This window comes from Eucyclogobius newberryi, unplaced genomic scaffold, assembly GCF_026437365.1.
Source record: "Eucyclogobius newberryi isolate DKJ021-1_F unplaced genomic scaffold, fEucNew1.0.hap1 SCAF_10, whole genome shotgun sequence".
In the NCBI taxonomy this organism is placed as follows: Eukaryota; Metazoa; Chordata; class Actinopteri; order Gobiiformes; family Gobiidae; genus Eucyclogobius; species Eucyclogobius newberryi.
The window spans coordinates 14,759,082-14,781,803 of record NW_027315724.1 but is presented as its reverse complement, the minus strand read 5'-3'; the positions used below and the strand labels follow the sequence as shown (position 1 = coordinate 14,781,803).

At 45.3% G+C, this 22,722-nt stretch overlaps 2 protein-coding genes across 2 annotated transcripts; both read left to right on the top strand.

Moving 5' to 3' along the window:
- The first annotated feature begins 656 nt into the window (after positions 1-656).
- On the top strand, positions 657-6,524 carry LOC140372596 (thiamine transporter 1-like). The gene is made up of 7 exons (XM_072459730.1): positions 657-895; positions 1,806-2,041; positions 3,355-3,790; positions 5,774-5,852; positions 5,920-6,112; positions 6,185-6,317; positions 6,408-6,524. Exons 1-7 carry the CDS (start codon positions 740-742, stop codon positions 6,522-6,524), a joined length of 1,350 nt encoding a protein of 449 aa, XP_072315831.1. The 5' UTR covers positions 657-739.
- Positions 6,525-11,853: 5,329 nt separating this feature from the next.
- slc19a3a (solute carrier family 19 member 3a) lies at positions 11,854-18,726 on the top strand. Its single transcript, XM_072461563.1, has 7 exons — positions 11,854-12,092; positions 13,003-13,238; positions 14,552-14,987; positions 16,930-17,008; positions 17,076-17,268; positions 18,330-18,462; positions 18,557-18,726. Exons 1-7 carry the CDS (start codon positions 11,937-11,939, stop codon positions 18,671-18,673), a joined length of 1,350 nt encoding a protein of 449 aa, XP_072317664.1. The 5' UTR covers positions 11,854-11,936; the 3' UTR covers positions 18,674-18,726.
- The last annotated feature ends 3,996 nt before the right edge of the window (positions 18,727-22,722 follow it).

Here is a 22,722-nt window from a genome sequence, read left to right as displayed (position 1 = left end):
TGGCTAATCCGTTGGTACATGGATAGGGTCATACCTGTCAGATATTGTTTATCGGTCTTTGTGCGTCTTCAGTATATAAGGGAGGTGCGCCCAGAGAGGATCATCGGAGACCCGGGCGCTGTTTTCTGCTGTCCTGTTATCTGATGCTGTTATCTGTATTAAACATCTTCGAAAAGTACAGAACAGTGTCCGCGACTTCTTCTTGTCACACACCACCCCATGGGAACGTCACTTAAACCACATCAGAGGTCCTGTGGTTGCGCAACTTTATGAAATTCAAATGTCTGAATGACAAAATGAAGTAAATGTGACAAAACAGCCAGATAAAAAAGTACTTTATATTTAGATTTATTTTTTTAAACTATAGATTGAATTAAAACCATTTAATTTTGCTTCTAAAATAGTCACGATTATTATTTTTTTGTTTTACGATTATATTATGATCTAAATTATCGCAACTATCGATTGACTGAATAATCTTGATGTCCCGACAACACACACAAAAATTGGGCAAAAGATGAAAACTGCTACGTGCTGAAACACAGGGTTGCTATGATAATAAAGAAACACAAGAACTAATAGTATTACGCAGTCACTCAATAATCTTACAACACTTTGAACCATGACCAAGACTGGTTGTTGATTGACTAATGGCATTTCACACAAGGCGGAAGGTAAGAGTCTGCTGAATAAGCACCTTCATGTGTTTGAGACAGGAAAAGGACTAATTGTTGTTTAGATGGAACTAGTTAGGCGTTGGAGAGGTTGGAAGTCAGACTGGAGGTATGCGACTTCCCTGTTGTGCCTGTACGGATTTTTCAGCACTGTCAAGCCACTGGAGCCTTTCCTTGTAGCTTTCTTGACCGGCCCAGACAAGAACTTAACAACAGAGCAGGTAATGGCGCTATACCATACTATATATGCTTTTTATTCAATAATAATAATATAAATCATAATACCTTTTTATTTAGAGAGTGCTTATCATGAGATTTATTGACCAAATAATTAGACAGGCAGGCCGCAGCTTGTGCTGTTGCAGAAAAAAACCCGGGGTTGGGAGGAGTTTGGGGAGGCCATGGAGGAGGACTATTGGTTGGCCCCAAAGAAATTCTGGCAAATTGTCCAAACACTGGACCAGCTCTATACTCTCCATCGGGTGCTCGAGGGTTCATGGGAGTTTGCCCAACCAGTCCACATGTGCTTTGTGGATCTGGAGAAGGCTTTCGACCGTGTCCCTCGGGGTGTCCTTTGGGGGGTGCTCCGGGAGTACGGGGTCCAGGGCCCTTTGCTCAGGGCTGTCCGGTCCCTGTATGACCGGAGCAGGAGCTGTGTTTGCATTGCCGGCAGTAAGTCAGACCTGTTCCCAGTGCATGTTGGACTTCGCCAGGGCTGCCCTTTGTCACCGGTTCTGTTCATAATTTTTATGGACAGAATTTCTAGGCGCAGTCAGGGGTCGGAGGGTGTCCGGTTTGGGGACCACAGGATTCCATCTCTGCTGTTTGCAGACGATGTTGTCCTGATGGTTCCATTAAACCCGGACCTGCAACATGCACTGGGACGGTTTGCAGTCAAGTGTGAAGCGGCTGGGATGAGAATCAGCACCTCCAAATCTGAGACTGTGGTTCTCAACCGGAAAAAGGTGGCTTGCCCTCTTCAGGTGGGTGAAAGGACAAGATCGTGGATACAAGTGGTTGTTGCGCTGTTTTTTTTTGGGTTGTTCTATGTTCTAATAAAAACTAAAATAGTCCCCAAAAAAAACATAGTGCACCTTTAAAGAAATAATTGTCTCTCTCTGGTTATGGCAGGTAAACAATGAGATTCTCCCGGTGTGGACGTACTCCTACCTCTGCGTGCTGGTGCCGGTGTTCCTGCTCACGGATTGGCTGCGTTACAAGCCTGTGGTGTTCTTCCAAAGCGTTGCCCTTTTTGTCACAACCGCGTTGCTCTACTGGACCAAAAGTGTGTCAACCATGCAGGCCACGCAGTTCTCCTACGGGGTGGTCACAGCATGTGACGTGGGATATTTTTCATACATTTACAGGTGTGTATGTCAGGACATTTTTATTAGTTTCTGTCTGATTTATTATTTGTAGTGAACTAATCCTAATTGGATGGATCTTGTTTTCCTCTTCAGATGATCAGATAATAGGTAAGAGATGATGTAATTGCCTTGACATGCAAGTTAAGGATTGACCACAGAATTTAGAGAACTAGATCATGTCTGAAGGAGTGGTGAAAGACAATGTTAAAATTACCTGGTTGCAGTGACGTGCGGTAAGGTTCAGGGTGAGTGAGGCACCAAAAATAATTTGGGTCAAGCGGGAGTCGAACAAGCGGTAGAAAATGGATGGATGGATGGGAGTCGAACACACTTTTTCTTGTGTTTAAGGCCGGGTCACTCACCATCAGACTATGTTCAATGAGTGGAATCGTTGTTTTTAGATATATAGGTCTGTCTAAAACAACCTGTACAACTCCGGTGTTGGTCTTTCTTTAGTTATAACCTCTTGCTTTGCTTGAAAAATCCAGATTTGTGAAACGTTTTAACTTGGAAATGTAATCGTCAAGATTCTACAAACACAATAATAACATAAGAAGATAATGAAACCTGTCCACACACGGCCGGGCTCAGGAGCATGCGCGTCCATGCGGCGCATTTAATGCAGCCTCCCCTGAGTGAACTTTTATTGCGGTTTTATAATGAATCTGTGAGCCGAAAACATGCTTCAGAAATACATTATACACATTATCGAGAATATGGAAGCACTGAGCACATCATCAGGGTGTTTTGTTATAAACAGAGGGAGAGAGAGTGACACATCATTTGCATTGCACCAGCTCAGTTTGTGGAGTGTGTGTGTGCTCCAGAGGCTGAGCAGCTTCAGCCTCCCCCTGTATCTGAACGGCATCTGAACATTTTGACATTCTTATTTGACATAATTGTCGATATTGGATTCAAACGGAAAGTGGGTTTATAATACATACCAGATGACAAAATATTAACTTTTTTATATATTTTTCCAAGATTGACAGGCGAGGCCCTGCCTCCCCTGCCGCCCCTGAATGCACGTCCCTGCCTGGTTGCATGTAAGATCTGTGGAGAGGTGACCCCACTCAGTCAGAATTAATGTTTTTCTTGTTGCAGAATACATACAAGCAGAGTTTAATATCATACAATAATACATTCTTGGCAAAGTAGTAACATCTCCATGGAGACCACAAGAGCTTCAGTCCCCACCCTCACTAGAAAAAGAGTTTAATTTTGTTTTAATATTTCTAATTAGCTAACAATAGGCAAAACAATAAATATTCTGTGGTATGCTTGAATTTGAGCATGTTTTTCTTTACTTGCAGCGTCATAGAAGTGGAAAAGTATAAGAAGGCCACGTCTTACATCCGCAGCGTGCAACTTTTGGGGTACACAGTTGGTGCAGTCCTGGGGCAGCTCCTGGTCAGTTTCGACCTGATGTCATTCAACAATATCTTGGTGTTCACTATGGTCCTTACTTCTGTGGCCATGGTTGCATCAAGCCTTCTGCCAATGCCAAAAAAGAGCTTGTTCTTTCATCCTAAAAAAACTGATGCTCCAGAAAATGGAAGTGAGGACAGAGATGGGGGGTCTGCTGGAGAAATAAGAGGTGAAGAAGTGGAAAAAACCATCTCCACTGAAGCACTTTGTCTATTGAAGAAAGATTTGGTCGAGTGTTACTCTTCTAGACAACTTTTCTGTTGGTCCCTTTGGTGGGCTATGGCTACCTGTGGTTATTTCCAGACGGTCAACTTCGTGCAGGTAAGTGGATTAAACTAAATGTAAATATATGTTAGAGGTGCACTGCATAGCTTTTCTGCTCCTTATCTCTTTTGGATGGTATAATACATTTTAGTTTCATAAAACTGATACACAGATTCCCCATGTTTAGTCCTGACTCTGGGCACCAGCAGGAGGCTGGTCCATGTTTAGACCTGACTCTGGGCACCAGCAGGAGGCCGGTCCATGTTCAGTCCTGACTCTGGGCACCAGCAGGGGGCTGGTCCATGTTCAGTCCTGACTCTGGGCACCAGCAGGGGGCTGGTCCATGTTCAGTCCTGACTCCGGGCACCAGCAGGAGGCTGGTCCATGTTCAGTCCTGACTCCGGGCACCAGCAGGAGGCTGGTCCATGTTTAGACCTGACTCTGGGCACCAGCAGGAGGCTGGTCCATGTTTAGACCTGACTCTGGGCACCAGCAGGAGGCCGGTCCATGTTTAGTCCTGACTCTGGGCACCAGCAGGAGGCTGGTCCATGTTTAGACCTGACTCTGGGCACCAGCAGGAGGCTGGTCCATGTTTAGTCCTGACTCTGGCACCAGCAGGAGGCTGGTCCATGTTTAGTCCTGACTCTGGGCACCAGCAGGAGGCTGGTCCATGTTTAGACCTGACTCTGGGCACCAGCAGGAGGCTGGTCCATGTTTAGACCTGACTCTGGGCACCAGCAGGAGGCCGGTCCATGTTTAGACCTGACTCTGGGCACCAGCAGGAGGCCGGTCCATGTTTAGACCTGACTCTGGGCACCAGCAGGAGGCTGGTCCCTGAGGTCCTCAGAGTCCGAGATGTACTTTGGTGCTAGGCCATGGAGAGACTTGTACACAAGCAGAGCTGCTTTAAAGTCTATTCTCTGAGCCACAGGAGCCAGTGCAGAGACCTGAGAACAGGACTAATGTGATGGTACTTCCTGGTTCTAGTCAGGACCCGAGCAGCAGCGTTCTGGATGTACTGCAGCTGTTTTACAGCTCGTTTGGAGAGGCCAGTGAGCAGGCCGTTACAGCAGTCTAATCTACTGGAGACAAACGCATGGATAAGTCTCTCCAAATCTGGTTTGGACAATATATTTTTTTATTTTGGCATTGTTTCTTAGATGGTAAAAAGCTGCTGATGTTATTGATTTGACATGGCTGTTAAATTTCCAGTCCGAGTTCATTATTACTCCCAGATTTCTAACTTGATTCTAACTGTGAGACTCTGGAGGTGAATGCTAACACGTTCTCTTTGTTTCTGTGGGCCAAAGACAATGATTTCAGTCTTGTCTGAGTTCAGCTGGAGAAAGTTGTTTTGCATCCACAAACTGATCTGTGGGTTAGGGTGACAGGTCACTGGTCCATATTCACCTGCCGACAGTGAAACATAGAGTGAGAGTGTCGTCTGCATAATTGTGATAGGACACATTTTCGCTGCATATTAACTGACCTGAATGGCAGCATGTAGAGGTCCCAGGATTAATCCTTGGGGCACCCCACAGGTCAGGGGCATCTGAGAAAATGTTACCAATGTTTGGGCTTTAACCAATTTAGTGCAGTGCCAGTGAGGTGCACCCAGTCCTCTAGTCTCTGTAAGAGGATCCCATGATCGACAGTGTCAAAAGCAGCACTCAGTCATTTGTCACCTTGACAAGAGCAGTCTCAGTGCTGTCATATACATAATATAGATGCTGGATATTCCAGGTAAAACAATGATACCTCCATGGTGACCAGCAGATGCTCTGCCAGAAAGGTTACGCAGTGCACCTTTAATTATGTTTCAAGAAGCTTTTAAATGTTTTGAGTGCCTGGTTTTTGTGGCATAGTATCAATAAAAGCAATCGTGAGAATAACTTGTAGGACTAATCAACTATTACATTTAAAAATTAAAATTAAAAAAAATACTGATTAATTAACTGGATCATAGTTCATGGGAGTATTTTATTTTGGAAGCCACTGGTGATTTTCACATTACTTGTAACTTCCAAATCATTATTTCAGGTGCTATGGGAACATGTTGAGCCCTCCCAGAACTCAAGCATCTACAATGGCGGAGTGGAGGCTATCTCAACCCTATTAAGTAAGACATACACACCGTAATATTTGTTTTGTATTATAGACATTGTTCATAAATCTCACTGGCACAGGTGCAGCCACAGTGTACAGTGTCAGCTTCATTGAGGTGACATGGGAGCACTGGGGAGAGCTGGCCCTGGGTGGATTCTCTGGACTGGCGGCGGCCTCCCTCTTCCTCATGACTTTTATAGGTAACATCTGGGTGTGCTACGCAGGATATGTGGTCTTCAAGTGTCTCTACATGCTGCTGATAACAATAGCCATGTAAGTATTGAGTTATAGCATGCATCACTGCACACAGGCTGCGGTAGAGAATAAGCAAGGCTTTCGTTAAAGGTTTCAGATTGCTGCTGGTCTTTCAATGGAAAGATACGCATTAGTGTTTGGAGTGAACACTTATGTGGCTTTGGTTTTGCAGACAGTCCTCGTGTCAGTGGTTGTTGGCTCGGGTTTAAGCATCATTCGACAGGTGAGTCTGCAATAGTGTAATTTTTATTTATTAACTCGTGATCTCAAGAACATATCTATTGAATTAATCCAGCTTCTTTGTTTTCTACAGTTTACTATATATGCAAGTTATTTTGCCATCATAGCCCTTATTTTCTCTCTGCGAGGACTATATTCCATTTGGACATTCACAAGTGAACGACCAGCTTCACATGAGAACAGATCCTAATGTGGTATTCCAAGGGTCGTTTGCTCAGCCCCTCTTGTCCATAGTGGCTAAACCAGACTAAACCATCTAATGTTTATAAAAGTCAACAACGCCACCTGGGAGTTGGCCCAGGACCAGCACGTAGGTTCGTTGCTGATAGGCAGGAGACTTGAAGTTAGCAAAAATACATGTTTATTTATTCACATTGTCATTAAGTTCGTTTCTGGATGGACATTACAGTTGGAATAAGTTAAGCACAGTTCATTGTTAGACGCTCATGTCATTCACACAACAGTTCAGAAATCAGCAAGCAAGACAAGACAAAGCAAGGCAAAACGGCAACAGTGCACACTAGCTCCATGGCTCAGATCTGCAGTTGTAGCTGGACAAGTGCGACGGAGGACTGGACAGACGCCAAACAATAACACGCCCGATAGCCGGCATAACGGGCGGCACACAGCGAGCGCGTCGCAGCAGAAAGTGCAGGCCCATGGCAGCCAGTACTGAGAGTGGCGTGAGCTGCGTAAACACGGGAGACCGGAAGTCAGAGTGAGAGTTCAGAGGACAAAAGGTAAGAAGGGAAGCACTTTTAAGACTGGTTTACGTCACTCTCAGCCAATAGCAAGTCTGATCAGTGGTAGAGCCCGCCTGCAGGCCATACTGCTACTCTTAGATCTTAAGGTATCCTCTATAACTCAGTAAGAATTCATGTTTTTCTTTAGCAAAAGTATACAATTATTGACAATAGCACAATAGTACTGTATATATTAAAGAGAATCTTCATCTCTTAATACTTACACATTAATAATCCTATAATGAAAGTGGTTTTCAGTTCATAAGCAATTCCTTATTTCCCACCTGAGTGTAGTTGGACAATAGTTCGGAACCCAAGAATTCAAAAAGAAGAGGGTCACCTGCCCTTCCCAAAGCAGCTCTCACAGCTTTCAACTTTATAATGAGCAGTCTTTTTGTGAGCACAGCTTTAAACATTGAGTTTAATTCAATACAATAACAGATCACAATAAAAAAACATAATGCAAAATATGTGCATTTTAACAACAAATAAAACAAGGCTTATGTGTAACTTGTGGGATGGCATAAAAAGTATTAAAACATGTACCAAGAAAGTACTGAGCATAACTAGGAAGTAAAAAACCTAGTTCCCACTATCTGGTCCTCAAAGTATTCCTTCCACCGTCCGACAACATCCCCAGTCGAGGTCAGCAGGTCTCCACCCGCACCATAAACTGTTGGTGAAGAACTACTTCCCCCTCCTTGGGCGCCGAACGGTTTGCCAGAATTTCTTTGGGGAAGATCGATAGTCCTCCTCCATGGCCTCCCCAAATTCCTCCCATCCCCAGGTTTTTGCCTCTGCGACAGCACGCCTGGCCCGCCGATACCTGTCAAAGGCCTCAGGAGTCCTACAAGCAGGGGGTTGCCGCCACGACAGGCACCTGAGACCTTGCGACCACAGCTCCGAGCAGTCACACTGACAATGGAGGTCGAGAACACGGTCCACTCGGAGTCAATGTCCCCAGCCTCCCCCGGGATCTGGGAGAAGCTCTCCCGGAGGTGTGAGTTGAAGACCCTGCTGACGGAGGGCCCTGCAAGACGTTCCAAACAGACTCTCACAATGCGCTTGGGCCTGCCAAGTCTGTCCGGCTTCTTCCTACGCCAGCAGATCCAACTCACCACCAGGTGGTGATCGGTCGACAGCTCTGCCCCTCTCTTCACCCGAGTGTCCAAGACGCGAAGCAGAGACTGAGGACTCAGAGGCTGACTCGTTCATCACACAAGCTGAAGTCACTGAGGTTGGTGGCAAACTCTTCGGTGGCAGGGCTGAGATGAGATCTGCCCTGAGTACCTAAAGTCTCTGGATGTTTTAGGACTGTCTGGCTGACACATCTCTGCAGCATCGCGTGGCGGTCGGGGACAGTGCCTCGGGACTGACAGACCAGGGTTGTGGTCTCTCTGTTCAAGAAGGGGGGCCGGAGAGTGTGTTCCAACTACAGAGGGATCACACTCCTTAGCCTCCCCAGTAAAGAGGGATACAAATGTTCACCTCCAAACTTAAGTTCTGGCTGAAAGATTATCAAAACTGTACCCACCTGTAAGTGTTATGAAAGTGCATGAGTGATAATGCAAGAGTGAACGTGCATGAGTGAAAATGTATGAGTGAGGAAGAATGAGCAGATTTTTTTTTTTTAAATGGAAATGTGTTTTAATGCCTTTTATTTCTGTAAAAAGTGTAGATAAGCCCAACCAGGGACAAGAGTCGAAAATTAGCACCTGTTATAAACTTTGTATGCATCGCATCGGCTACAAGCTTTGTATATAACTGTATGATTGCATTGTCACTGTCAAATAAAGAAAGAAAAAAAGAAAGAAAGAAAGGCTCTCGCACCTGCATTATGCACTGGGACGGTTTGCAGCCGAGGGTGAAGCAGCTGGGATGAGAATCAGCACCTCCAAATCCGAGGCCATGGTTCTCGACCGGAAAAAAGGTGGCTTGCCCTCTTCAGGTGGGTGGGGAGTCCTTGCCCCAAGTGGAGAAGTTCAAGTATCTTGGGGTCTTGTTCACGAGTGAGGGAAGGATGGAGCGTGAGATCGACAGGCGGATCGGTGCAGCGGCTGCAGTGATGCAGTCGCTGCATCGGACCGTTGTGGTAAAAAAGGAGCTGAGTCGAAAGACAATGCTTGCGATTTACAGGTCAATCTACATTCCTACCCTCACCTATGGTCATGAGCTTTGGGTAATGACCGAAAAAACAAGCTTGCATGTACAACCGGTCTAAATGAGTTTCCTCCACCGTGTGGCTGGGCGCCCCTTTAGAGATAGGGTGAGGAGCTCAGTCACACGGGAGGAGCTCGGAGTAGAGCCGCCGCGCCTCCACGTCGAGGAGAGCCAGCTGAGGTGGCTCGGGCATCTGTTCCGGATGCCCCCTGGGCACCTCCATATTGAGGTGTTTCGGGCATGTCCCACTGGGAAGAGGCCCCGAGGAAGACCCAGGACACCTTGGGGATGTCTCTCAGCTGGCCTGGGAACGCCTCGGGATCCCTCTAGAGGAGTTGGAGGAAGTGTCAAGGGAGAGGGAAGTCTGGGAATCCCTGCTTAGACTGATGCCCCTGCAACCCAGCCCCAGATAAGCAGAAGAAGATGGATGGTCTTAAATAGAGCAAACTTTAATTCTAATATAGACTTGGTTTGGTTCAGTTTTAGTCCTGATTTACACCCAGTTTCAATCAAAATTTTATTTCATTATCATTTACTGTAGTCAAATTTCTTAACGCATGTTTAAGTAATCCTTTATTGTCCTGCACATTTAGGGTAAGTACAAGGAATGGATTACTAGAAATCATAGGTCCAGCCATTGTCTGCCCAAATGGAGTCATCACAGGCTTTGCTTGACCGAGGCCGAGGGTATCCACCTGAAAATAAAAGAAAAAAGGAAATGTCTAAACAGTCTACTTGAAAAATAACAACAAATAAACATGTTTCTTCTACAGGTACAGTACATACTGTAGGCAGACGGACACTTACCATTGGGTTGCTGTGGGTATGCTGGGGGCTGGGGAAAAGGAGCTTGACCAGGAAACTTGTTGAAAAGTCCCACTAAAACTGGTTGGGAGGTTGAAACCAGCAGAGTTTCCAAATCCAGATGGCATACTCATGGACGCTGTGCCGAAAGAAGCTGCAAATCAAAACAGTTCACATTGAACAGTTGGTCCATGGATTTCATATATTTGCTACAAATGCAAACCAATTAAATTGCAAGCAAACAACTGTTCGGTAAATTTAATCCAAAACTACCAAGATTACCAAATCATCTATCGCCTCATTAATAACAAAGACATGTCATTTGGGTTCAACATAATTGTGCATCCAGATACACAAATACAGTAATAAGTGTATATTAGCAAGTGGCTATGTGCTGTTAGAAGTGGGAGACAACGTTTGAAATGTATAAACTCAGCTCATTCTATTACCATCCTCCAGAAGAGGGCACTCCAGCCCATGCCATGGAGACAAAGGGAAGAAAGAACAAATGAGGAATATGGAAGTTGGAAACGATGACCGTTCTATGTAATTCACAAATAACCTCAAACATCATAATATAATCTCAAAAAATGCACAGATTATATTCTACTTTAAGTAGTCTGCAACTAATGATTATTTTAGAAGTCGATTAGTCAATTCATTTGATGAATTGTTGCAGTTCAAACTTTGAGTAAGCTAATCGGCTCATTTGAAGGTGTTTCTTGACACTACAGTAGACTGCACATTATACCTGTGTTTGTAGGTTGAAATGAAGCAGGGGCAGGGGGGAAACCACCTGATGCGGCAGCAGTGGTCCCAAATGTGTCAAAGTTAGCAAAGTCTGCATTTGCACTGGTGGTCTGGGGCGCTGTCTTTCACTTTCTGTGGTTCTCTGAAATCTGAAATGGATGAGGTGAAGTATCTAAACTGTACATTCTGTTCTATCTATCCCCCTCGGTTTGTTTAACTCTTCTACACGTTGTTAGGAGTACTGAGGCCTGTTGTAATTTATTGCTAGGAGCAAGCAACAGGCGAAGCGATAGGCCGAAAAAGGAGATATAGGTCTGAACATCGGCACACACACGCATGTTCTCATCCTGTAACTTCTCCCCTGGTGCTACCCAAATAAGGATACCTTTACATCTTGTTCTCTCATTGGCTAATCCGTTGGTACATGGATAGGGTCATACCTGTCAGATATTGTTTATCGGTCTTTGTGCGTCTTCAGTATATAAGGGAGGTGCGCCCAGAGAGGATCATCGGAGACCCGGGCGCTGTTTTCTGCTGTCCTGTTATCTGATGCTGTTATCTGTATTAAACATCTTCGAAAAGTACAGAACAGTGTCCGCGACTTCTTCTTGTCACACACCACCCCATGGGAACGTCACTTAAACCACATCAGAGGTCCTGTGGTTGCGCAACTTTATGAAATTCAAATGTCTGAATGACAAAATGAAGTAAATGTGACAAAACAGCCAGATAAAAAAGTACTTTATATTTAGATTTATTTTTTTAAACTATAGATTGAATTAAAACCATTTAATTTTGCTTCTAAAATAGTCACGATTATTATTTTTTTGTTTTACGATTATATTATGATCTAAATTATCGCAACTATCGATTGACTGAATAATCTTGATGTCCCGACAACACACACAAAAATTGGGCAAAAGATGAAAACTGCTACGTGCTGAAACACAGGGTTGCTATGATAATAAAGAAACACAAGAACTAATAGTATTACGCAGTCACTCAATAATCTTACAACACTTTGAACCATGACCAAGACTGGTTGTTGATTGACTAATGGCATTTCACACAAGGCGGAAGGTAAGAGTCTGCTGAATAAGCACCTTCATGTGTTTGAGACAGGAAAAGGACTAATTGTTGTTTAGATGGAACTAGTTAGGCGTTGGAGAGGTTGGAAGTCAGACTGGAGGTATGCGACTTCCCTGTTGTGCCTGTACGGATTTTTCAGCACTGTCAAGCCACTGGAGCCTTTCCTTGTAGCTTTCTTGACCGGCCCAGACAAGAACTTAACAACAGAGCAGGTAATGGCGCTATACCATACTATATATGCTTTTTATTCAATAATAATAATATAAATCATAATACCTTTTTATTTAGAGAGTGCTTATCATGAGATTTATTGACCAAATAATTAGACAGGCAGGCCGCAGCTTGTGCTGTTGCAGAAAAAAACCCGGGGTTGGGAGGAGTTTGGGGAGGCCATGGAGGAGGACTATTGGTTGGCCCCAAAGAAATTCTGGCAAATTGTCCAAACACTGGACCAGCTCTATACTCTCCATCGGGTGCTCGAGGGTTCATGGGAGTTTGCCCAACCAGTCCACATGTGCTTTGTGGATCTGGAGAAGGCTTTCGACCGTGTCCCTCGGGGTGTCCTTTGGGGGGTGCTCCGGGAGTACGGGGTCCAGGGCCCTTTGCTCAGGGCTGTCCGGTCCCTGTATGACCGGAGCAGGAGCTGTGTTTGCATTGCCGGCAGTAAGTCAGACCTGTTCCCAGTGCATGTTGGACTTCGCCAGGGCTGCCCTTTGTCACCGGTTCTGTTCATAATTTTTATGGACAGAATTTCTAGGCGCAGTCAGGGGTCGGAGGGTGTCCGGTTTGGGGACCACAGGATTCCATCTCTGCTGTTTGCAGACGATGTTGTCCTGATGGTTCCATTAAACCCGGACCTGCAACATGCACTGGGACGGTTTGCAGTCAAGTGTGAAGCGGCTGGGATGAGAATCAGCACCTCCAAATCTGAGACTGTGGTTCTCAACCGGAAAAAGGTGGCTTGCCCTCTTCAGGTGGGTGAAAGGACAAGATCGTGGATACAAGTGGTTGTTGCGCTGTTTTTTTTTGGGTTGTTCTATGTTCTAATAAAAACTAAAATAGTCCCCAAAAAAAACATAGTGCACCTTTAAAGAAATAATTGTCTCTCTCTGGTTATGGCAGGTAAACAATGAGATTCTCCCGGTGTGGACGTACTCCTACCTCTGCGTGCTGGTGCCGGTGTTCCTGCTCACGGATTGGCTGCGTTACAAGCCTGTGGTGTTCTTCCAAAGCGTTGCCCTTTTTGTCACAACCGCGTTGCTCTACTGGACCAAAAGTGTGTCAACCATGCAGGCCACGCAGTTCTCCTACGGGGTGGTCACAGCATGTGACGTGGGATATTTTTCATACATTTACAGGTGTGTATGTCAGGACATTTTTATTAGTTTCTGTCTGATTTATTATTTGTAGTGAACTAATCCTAATTGGATGGATCTTGTTTTCCTCTTCAGATGATCAGATAATAGGTAAGAGATGATGTAATTGCCTTGACATGCAAGTTAAGGATTGACCACAGAATTTAGAGAACTAGATCATGTCTGAAGGAGTGGTGAAAGACAATGTTAAAATTACCTGGTTGCAGTGACGTGCGGTAAGGTTCAGGGTGAGTGAGGCACCAAAAATAATTTGGGTCAAGCGGGAGTCGAACAAGCGGTAGAAAATGGATGGATGGATGGGAGTCGAACACACTTTTTCTTGTGTTTAAGGCCGGGTCACTCACCATCAGACTATGTTCAATGAGTGGAATCGTTGTTTTTAGATATATAGGTCTGTCTAAAACAACCTGTACAACTCCGGTGTTGGTCTTTCTTTAGTTATAACCTCTTGCTTTGCTTGAAAAATCCAGATTTGTGAAACGTTTTAACTTGGAAATGTAATCGTCAAGATTCTACAAACACAATAATAACATAAGAAGATAATGAAACCTGTCCACACACGGCCGGGCTCAGGAGCATGCGCGTCCATGCGGCGCATTTAATGCAGCCTCCCCTGAGTGAACTTTTATTGCGGTTTTATAATGAATCTGTGAGCCGAAAACATGCTTCAGAAATACATTATACACATTATCGAGAATATGGAAGCACTGAGCACATCATCAGGGTGTTTTGTTATAAACAGAGGGAGAGAGAGTGACACATCATTTGCATTGCACCAGCTCAGTTTGTGGAGTGTGTGTGTGCTCCAGAGGCTGAGCAGCTTCAGCCTCCCCCTGTATCTGAACGGCATCTGAACATTTTGACATTCTTATTTGACATAATTGTCGATATTGGATTCAAACGGAAAGTGGGTTTATAATACATACCAGATGACAAAATATTAACTTTTTTATATATTTTTCCAAGATTGACAGGCGAGGCCCTGCCTCCCCTGCCGCCCCTGAATGCACGTCCCTGCCTGGTTGCATGTAAGATCTGTGGAGAGGTGACCCCACTCAGTCAGAATTAATGTTTTTCTTGTTGCAGAATACATACAAGCAGAGTTTAATATCATACAATAATACATTCTTGGCAAAGTAGTAACATCTCCATGGAGACCACAAGAGCTTCAGTCCCCACCCTCACTAGAAAAAGAGTTTAATTTTGTTTTAATATTTCTAATTAGCTAACAATAGGCAAAACAATAAATATTCTGTGGTATGCTTGAATTTGAGCATGTTTTTCTTTACTTGCAGCGTCATAGAAGTGGAAAAGTATAAGAAGGCCACGTCTTACATCCGCAGCGTGCAACTTTTGGGGTACACAGTTGGTGCAGTCCTGGGGCAGCTCCTGGTCAGTTTCGACCTGATGTCATTCAACAATATCTTGGTGTTCACTATGGTCCTTACTTCTGTGGCCATGGTTGCATCAAGCCTTCTGCCAATGCCAAAAAAGAGCTTGTTCTTTCATCCTAAAAAAACTGATGCTCCAGAAAATGGAAGTGAGGACAGAGATGGGGGGTCTGCTGGAGAAATAAGAGGTGAAGAAGTGGAAAAAACCATCTCCACTGAAGCACTTTGTCTATTGAAGAAAGATTTGGTCGAGTGTTACTCTTCTAGACAACTTTTCTGTTGGTCCCTTTGGTGGGCTATGGCTACCTGTGGTTATTTCCAGACGGTCAACTTCGTGCAGGTAAGTGGATTAAACTAAATGTAAATATATGTTAGAGGTGCACTGCATAGCTTTTCTGCTCCTTATCTCTTTTGGATGGTATAATACATTTTAGTTTCATAAAACTGATACACAGATTCCCCATGTTTAGTCCTGACTCTGGGCACCAGCAGGAGGCTGGTCCATGTTTAGACCTGACTCTGGGCACCAGCAGGAGGCCGGTCCATGTTCAGTCCTGACTCTGGGCACCAGCAGGGGGCTGGTCCATGTTCAGTCCTGACTCTGGGCACCAGCAGGGGGCTGGTCCATGTTCAGTCCTGACTCCGGGCACCAGCAGGAGGCTGGTCCATGTTCAGTCCTGACTCCGGGCACCAGCAGGAGGCTGGTCCATGTTTAGACCTGACTCTGGGCACCAGCAGGAGGCTGGTCCATGTTTAGACCTGACTCTGGGCACCAGCAGGAGGCCGGTCCATGTTTAGTCCTGACTCTGGGCACCAGCAGGAGGCTGGTCCATGTTTAGACCTGACTCTGGGCACCAGCAGGAGGCTGGTCCATGTTTAGTCCTGACTCTGGCACCAGCAGGAGGCTGGTCCATGTTTAGTCCTGACTCTGGGCACCAGCAGGAGGCTGGTCCATGTTTAGACCTGACTCTGGGCACCAGCAGGAGGCTGGTCCATGTTTAGACCTGACTCTGGGCACCAGCAGGAGGCCGGTCCATGTTTAGACCTGACTCTGGGCACCAGCAGGAGGCCGGTCCATGTTTAGACCTGACTCTGGGCACCAGCAGGAGGCTGGTCCCTGAGGTCCTCAGAGTCCGAGATGTACTTTGGTGCTAGGCCATGGAGAGACTTGTACACAAGCAGAGCTGCTTTAAAGTCTATTCTCTGAGCCACAGGAGCCAGTGCAGAGACCTGAGAACAGGACTAATGTGATGGTACTTCCTGGTTCTAGTCAGGACCCGAGCAGCAGCGTTCTGGATGTACTGCAGCTGTTTTACAGCTCGTTTGGAGAGGCCAGTGAGCAGGCCGTTACAGCAGTCTAATCTACTGGAGACACACGCATGGATAAGTCTCTCCAAATCTGGTTTGGACAATATATTTTTTTATTTTGGCATTGTTTCTTAGATGGTAAAAAGCTGCTGATGTTATTGATTTGACATGGCTGTTAAATTTCCAGTCCGAGTTCATTATTACTCCCAGATTTCTAACTTGATTCTAACTGTGAGACTCTGGAGGTGAATGCTAACACGTTCTCTTTGTTTCTGTGGGCCAAAGACAATGATTTCAGTCTTGTCTGAGTTCAGCTGGAGAAAGTTGTTTTGCATCCACAAACTGATCTGTGGGTTAGGGTGACAGGTCACTGGTCCATATTCACCTGCCGACAGTGAAACATAGAGTGAGAGTGTCGTCTGCATAATTGTGATAGGACACATTTTCGCTGCATATTAACTGACCTGAATGGCAGCATGTAGAGGTCCCAGGATTAATCCTTGGGGCACCCCACAGGTCAGGGGCATCTGAGAAAATGTTACCAATGTTTGGGCTTTAACCAATTTAGTGCAGTGCCAGTGAGGTGCACCCAGTCCTCTAGTCTCTGTAAGAGGATCCCATGATCGACAGTGTCAAAAGCAGCACTCAGTCATTTGTCACCTTGACAAGAGCAGTCTCAGTGCTGTCATATACATAATGTAGATGCTGGATATTCCAGGTAAAACAATGATACCTCCATGGTGACCAGCAGATGCTCTGCCAGAAAGGTTACGCAGTGCACCTTTAATTATGTTTCAAGAAGCTTTTCAATTTGTTGAGTGCCTGATATTTGTGGCTTAGCATCAATAAAGGCAATTGTGAATACACATCTAAAAATCCTAATTAACTGGATAAATTAAGAAAACTGGCAATTCAGCATTTAAAAGCCACTGGTGATTTTCACATTACTTGTAACTTCCAAATCATTATTTCAGGTGCTATGGGAACATGTTGAGCCCTCCCAGAACTCAAGCATCTACAATGGCGGAGTGGAGGCTATCTCAACCCTATTAAGTAAGACATACACACCGTAATATTTGTTTTGTATTATAGACATTGTTCATAAATCTCACTGGCCCAGGTGCAGCCACAGTGTACAGTGTCAGCTTCATTGAGGTGACATGGGAGCACTGGGGAGAGCTGGCCCTGGGTGGATTCTCTGGACTGGCGGCGGCCTCCCTCTTCCTCCTGACTTTTATAGGTAACATCTGGGTGTGCTACGCAGGATATGTGGTCTTCAAGTGTCTCTACATGCTGCTGATAACAATAGCCATGTAAGTATTGAGCAGTGGTGGGCCGTCAGGACCAGCAAGACCTTCTCTGCTAGCCTAAACATAATCAGAATATAATTAAAAAATATATTTACCCACAAATATTTATTATTCCACAAAGTAAGAGTTATACTCTTCATTTCATGGCTTTCCTCTTTGTTGCACTGCTTCTGCCCCAGGTTGAGATTCAGAGGGCTGGGCTTTATGTTAGATATTTTATCCAATCATATTCAGCCATCATGTGTTGCCAGGGGTCTAAAAGCTGCCGAGGCCTTCAGACCTCAACAGTGCTGGTGCTTGTAGCTAAAAGTGAATGGAAATGAAAATGTGTCAACCAATCAGCTTCAGAGTTGGCTCTTGTACGTCTGCTGCTGTTACACAGGAGCCATCTAGAAGGTGTAGCACGTGCAGGTCTTTTGATTGGATCACCAATATTGAGAGCCAGGTCCTATGGATGGGACTATGCAGAAACTCAGAACGAAGAAATGTAATTTGGCAGACACATTAATCTGTGTACTAAGCTGTTTTTTCGACCCACAATGGTGGAAGGAGGAAAAGATAATCGGTTTGTTCAGGGATATAATTATAACGCCTTTCTCAAGACAAACTTTAAGAAAAGTTTGACATTGGAGAGGTTGTCCGACGCCGACGCTGCAAAGCCTGTTACAGGCGGATTTGTTCCTCATTTTCAAAGTTTGGACATCGGCATGAACGCGTGGAGAACGACCGGAGAACACACGGACATCGGCACGGACAAGGTGAGGCAACACCTGGTTAAACTGCGTTTCTGTCTAAATGTAGTGTCTAGAGCCATGGCATCATAATGATGGTAATATGTACCTCTACCTTCCTGCGTTGCACCAATGAAATTTCCCCATGTGGGACAATAAAGGAATATCTTATCTTATGATGGCAATAAGAGGCAGATTAATTCGGCTGGGACTGTGAATGACCTTATTGAAGGCCCAAGCCCCAGACCCACGGCCCGCCACTGGTATTGAGTTATAGCATGCATCACACTGCACACAGGCTGCAGTAGAGAATAATCAAGGCTTTCGTTAAAGGTTTCAGATTGCTGCTGGTCTTTCAATGGAAAGATACGCATTAGTGTTTGGAGTGAACACTTTTGTGGCTTTGGTTTTGCAGACAGTCCTCGTGTCAGTGGTTGTTGGCTCGGGTTTAAGCATCATTCCACAGGTGAGTCTGAAATAGTGTCATTTTTATATAAACTAGTGATCTCAAGAACATATCTATTGAACCGTTATTAATCCAGCTTCTTTCTTTTCTACAGTTTACTATATATGCAAGTTATTTTGCCATCATAGCCCTCATTTTCTCTCTGCGAGGACTATATTCCATTTGGACATTCACAAGTGAACGACCAGCTTCACATGAGAACAGATCCTAATGTGCCTTACTCTTTCCCTCAATGTCTGTCCATGTGCTTCAGAATCTTCTCAATGGTCATGTAATGTAGCAGTCCATTGGCTTACTACAAGAATGAAAATGTGGCAGTACGAGTGTTTTGATATTGTTTGAATGGTAGGTTGTCCAACAACACCACCCCAATTTAAACTGGGGAAAATTAGTAAGGCACGCAGATAAGGATTACTGATGAGACAGAGACAGTTCCATAAATTACAACATGTTTATTATTTAAATAGATAATGCTAACAATTTAAAACACATTTTAAGCAAGACAATATTTTTAAACAATGTAATCTAAAAGCTAAAATGCTACCACTCAACACCACTCACACGCAAACATGAATAAACTCAGTAAGACCGTTGGAGGGGGGCTGAGGCTTAGCCGTGGAGGTAAAACAAATGGGGCAGTAACCTAATAAGAAAACGCCAAAACAAAACAGTGCACCACAAACCAAAACGCGGGAACCACCACCAGGGGAATCCACCACGGTGTCAGACCATCAGCCCCAATAACACAGAAAAATGTATTAAAAGCGTCCAGTGTAGGCACGGCAAAGGGATATGCAGGTAGAGCAGCAGAAAAATGTCTATATCGCGCCCATGCGCGTTAGCGCGACACACCCAGCGCAGAGCTGGTACAGACCACGGAGAGCACAATCAAGCGCCAGCCTGCGCCTCAGTCCGGCCAGGAGGATGTTAGTCTGCGCAAAGCGGGTTACTCCGAGCGCAGCGGCAAAGCGGCAGCGCGGCCAAGCGGGCGGCAATGCGGAACGGCAGCAGCAAAGCGGAACGGCGGCGGCAGCAAAGCGGAGCGGCGGCGGCAGCAAAGCGGAGCGGCGGCGGCAGCAAAGCGGAGCGGCGGCGGCAGCAAAGCGGAGCGGCGGCGGCAAAGCGGAGCGGCGGCGGCAAAGCGGCGGCGGCAAAGCGGAGCGGCGGCGGCAAAGCGGAACGGCGGCGGCAAAGCGGAACGGCGGCGGCAAAGCGGAGCGGCAGCGGCAAAGCGGAACGGCGGCGGCAAGGCGGAGCGGCAAAGCCTACATACACAGGAGGAATCAAACACTAAATTTGGTTGTTAACACTAGTTTGCCACTGACCCAGGCATACTTACACTTCGGAGCGCGACTTAGAGCTCCGATGAGGGAGAGGCGAGAGCGAACAGCTGCGTCAAAGCCTATAAAACACGAGAGCCTAAGCGCGTCAGACGATCGCGGATCTTAACATGAGGGGCGCTTACCTAAGCTTGCGGTAGTGAGTGACCAGCATCTGTGGTTACAGGTGACTGTCCGTGCTAACAAAAAGGAGTCTAAGATTAGAAGACAGTCCACAAAATTTAGGAGGGAGACAGAGCTCCGCTTACCTGCCGTGAGGCGCTGGAGGAACGCGGAAGTGTGACGCCGGTGGGCGGGCACAATGCGAGAGGCCAGAGGGAGCGTAACAATCAGGAGGGCATTTTTATGAATGGCGACCGGCATGAATGGCCAATGAGAACGCGGGCTCAGATCTAAGGGCGGCCCAAAATGCGATATGGCCACATCAGGAAACAAGTAAATGGTTTATAGGATTTATTGAGAAGTTTAGTTTTGTGAGGCTACCTGCAACAAAAGAGAATATGAATGTAACTGATCAGTGTGACACAATTGAAATTTTAACTTACCTCATGTGTCCGCCATTTCAGGTGTGCCGGCCAAAAGAGTCCCCAGGGAGCCCGGGAGAACCTTGTGGGAAAATAGGAGGGGTGTTAACTGTTTTAAGATGTATTAAGGATTAAAATGTGCACGGTAAATTAGACAAAGAATATATTTTTGTATTAAAATTAAGTACCGTATTTTCCGAACTATAAGTCACGCTTTTCATAGTTTTGGCCGGGGTGCGATTTATACTTATATTCCGGAGCGCCTTATGTGATATTGTCATTTTCACACAAACGATTTTCATACTTGCAGTATGTCTTGTTTTTTTTTCAATTATGCATTTTTTAGCTTGTGCGACTTACCTGGTCCTCGGATTTAAATGGTCCAATTAAGCCCAGTGGCCTATAAAAGGTGCCTGGTCGCAGCATGTCCTAACGCGCTTGGACTTCGTGGGCCTAGAAACGCCAAAGTGATGGAAGAAGGACTTCTAACCGAGCGTCAAAGAGGGCGAGGAAGGTGAGGAGGAGTCTCCCTGGAATAAGGCCGGTTGGTCTCTGACACGACAACTATTCTAGTCACAAAAACACATCATGACCTCATGGGCTTTGTACGCCAAAGCAATGGGAGGAGTACTTTTACGGACTACGACAGAGTCTGAGGACTACGAAACGTCTGAGGAATAAAGTCTGGCGGTAATGCAACACTCGGATGCCAACCGCCATAAAACAACAACAACAACAACACTCATGTGGTTGGTGCTGTGTGTGAACATGCTAATGTGGCAGGGCGCGCCTGCCATTTTCTACCGCCAGGGGGCTCCTATAAAAGGGTGCTCCCGCTAGCTCTCGCTCTCTGGCCTTTGACACTGCTGTCACTTCCGGGTTGGGCTCCCGTCGGCCTCAGGTATGATGACTGATAATGAAGTATTTTAATTTCAATTTTAAACCTAATTTGGCTTCTTTAGTGCCGTCGCTCCTAGGCCCTCACCTCTGCAACGTCTCGCTGGTGTAACGCTCCTGCGTGTGTCTGGTGGCCTATGCCCCGCTGTCGGTCACGTTCTCATCCACGTTTGGTCGGTTCCGCTGTCATATGCCCCGACTGTCTGGCGTAAAGCCTGTGGATTGAGGCGTGGTGCGCCAGGCAAGTGGTACGTGTTGCCGTTCGCTTAGCTCCCACATAAAAGAGGCCGTTATACTAACGAAACTTTCAATAGTTAATGGGAGATCACGGAAGCTGTTGCGTGGAGCGGCGGCACTGAGGACGACCTGTGAATTGTCTCGTCTTTAGTCTGGTCTTGTCTCTTTCTTCTTCTTTGTTTTATTTTCCTGTAATGGTACTGTCTGATGTGGCGGTCCTGCATCTGGCGTGGCAGGCTCCGTGAGTGTGGATGCGAGTTGACCTGAATGTATATTTAACTGGTTAACCGAAAAGACAATTAAAATATATCTAAACTGAACCAAGTGTCTGCCAATAACGAACCCGTGTGTCCTTCACTTTTAATTTCGGTCCTGGGCCTATCCCAGGTGGCGTTGTTGGTGTTGTTAAATCTACCCCTTTAGTTAAATATTAATGTAAAATTGCCTGCAACACCCTCGTCGTGCCACACTAACAAATGCTGTATTTTTGAGTGTCTGCGTGATGTCACGCAGGTACTAAATGTTCTTGTATTTCTTATTTTCCATGAAGCCAGTTTCAACTCAACGCTTCAATCGATTTCAACATGTTATACCTCATTACGATCCCTTTCGCAGTAGTACGTGTGCTATTACTTTTGACATTTGAACAACTTGCACTTTTTGCAGAATTGTCAAAAGTATTAGTTTTTTGTGATGGCGCACAGACAGAGAGGCAGACACTCCAGCAATGGCTTCAGCCATTGCAGATTTTCTAGTATATATTGTTTTTGTAAATAATCACTAAATAAAATGCACTTGGCTCTGCACGATCTGAACTCGTCTCAGCTCTGTCCTCATAGCTGGTACGGTTGCAATCCGGGCATGACAGGTCAAAACCAAAAGTCTTTAAGGCATCCTCATAACTCAGTACAATTCATACTTTTCCTTCAGCAAAAGTATTCAATTAGTGACAATAGCACAATGCGTATAAAGCTCTTCTTTATATAAAAACAATGTTACACATCAATGTAAATGAACAGTTTGGTCTGCTTTTACTTAAAATTATTTTTTTTAATATATATATACTGTATATATTTTAGAGAATCTTCATCTCTTAATATTTACACATCAACTTAAAATCCTAATAATGAAAGTGGTTTTCAGTTCATAAGCAATTCCTTTTTTCCATCTGCGTGTGGTTGGACAATAGTTAGGAACCCTAGAATTCACAGAGGGTTACCTGCCCATCCCAAAGCAGCGGTCACAGCTTTCAACTTTATAAT

Excerpts from the sequence above, each read along its gene's own strand:
- LOC140372596 (XM_072459730.1), top strand. The coding sequence starts at position 740 with ATGGAACTAGTTAGGCGTTGGAGAGGTTGGAAGTCAGACTGGAGGTAT. Across the intron at positions 6,113-6,184 it reads CTGCTGATAACAATAGCCAT|GTTTCAGATTGCTGCTGGTC; the intron begins GTAAGTATTGAG and ends CTTTCGTTAAAG. Across the intron at positions 6,318-6,407 it reads GTTTAAGCATCATTCGACAG|TTTACTATATATGCAAGTTA; the intron begins GTGAGTCTGCAA and ends TGTTTTCTACAG.
- slc19a3a (XM_072461563.1), top strand. The coding sequence starts at position 11,937 with ATGGAACTAGTTAGGCGTTGGAGAGGTTGGAAGTCAGACTGGAGGTAT. Across the intron at positions 17,269-18,329 it reads CTGCTGATAACAATAGCCAT|GTTTCAGATTGCTGCTGGTC; the intron begins GTAAGTATTGAG and ends CTTTCGTTAAAG. Across the intron at positions 18,463-18,556 it reads GTTTAAGCATCATTCCACAG|TTTACTATATATGCAAGTTA; the intron begins GTGAGTCTGAAA and ends TCTTTTCTACAG.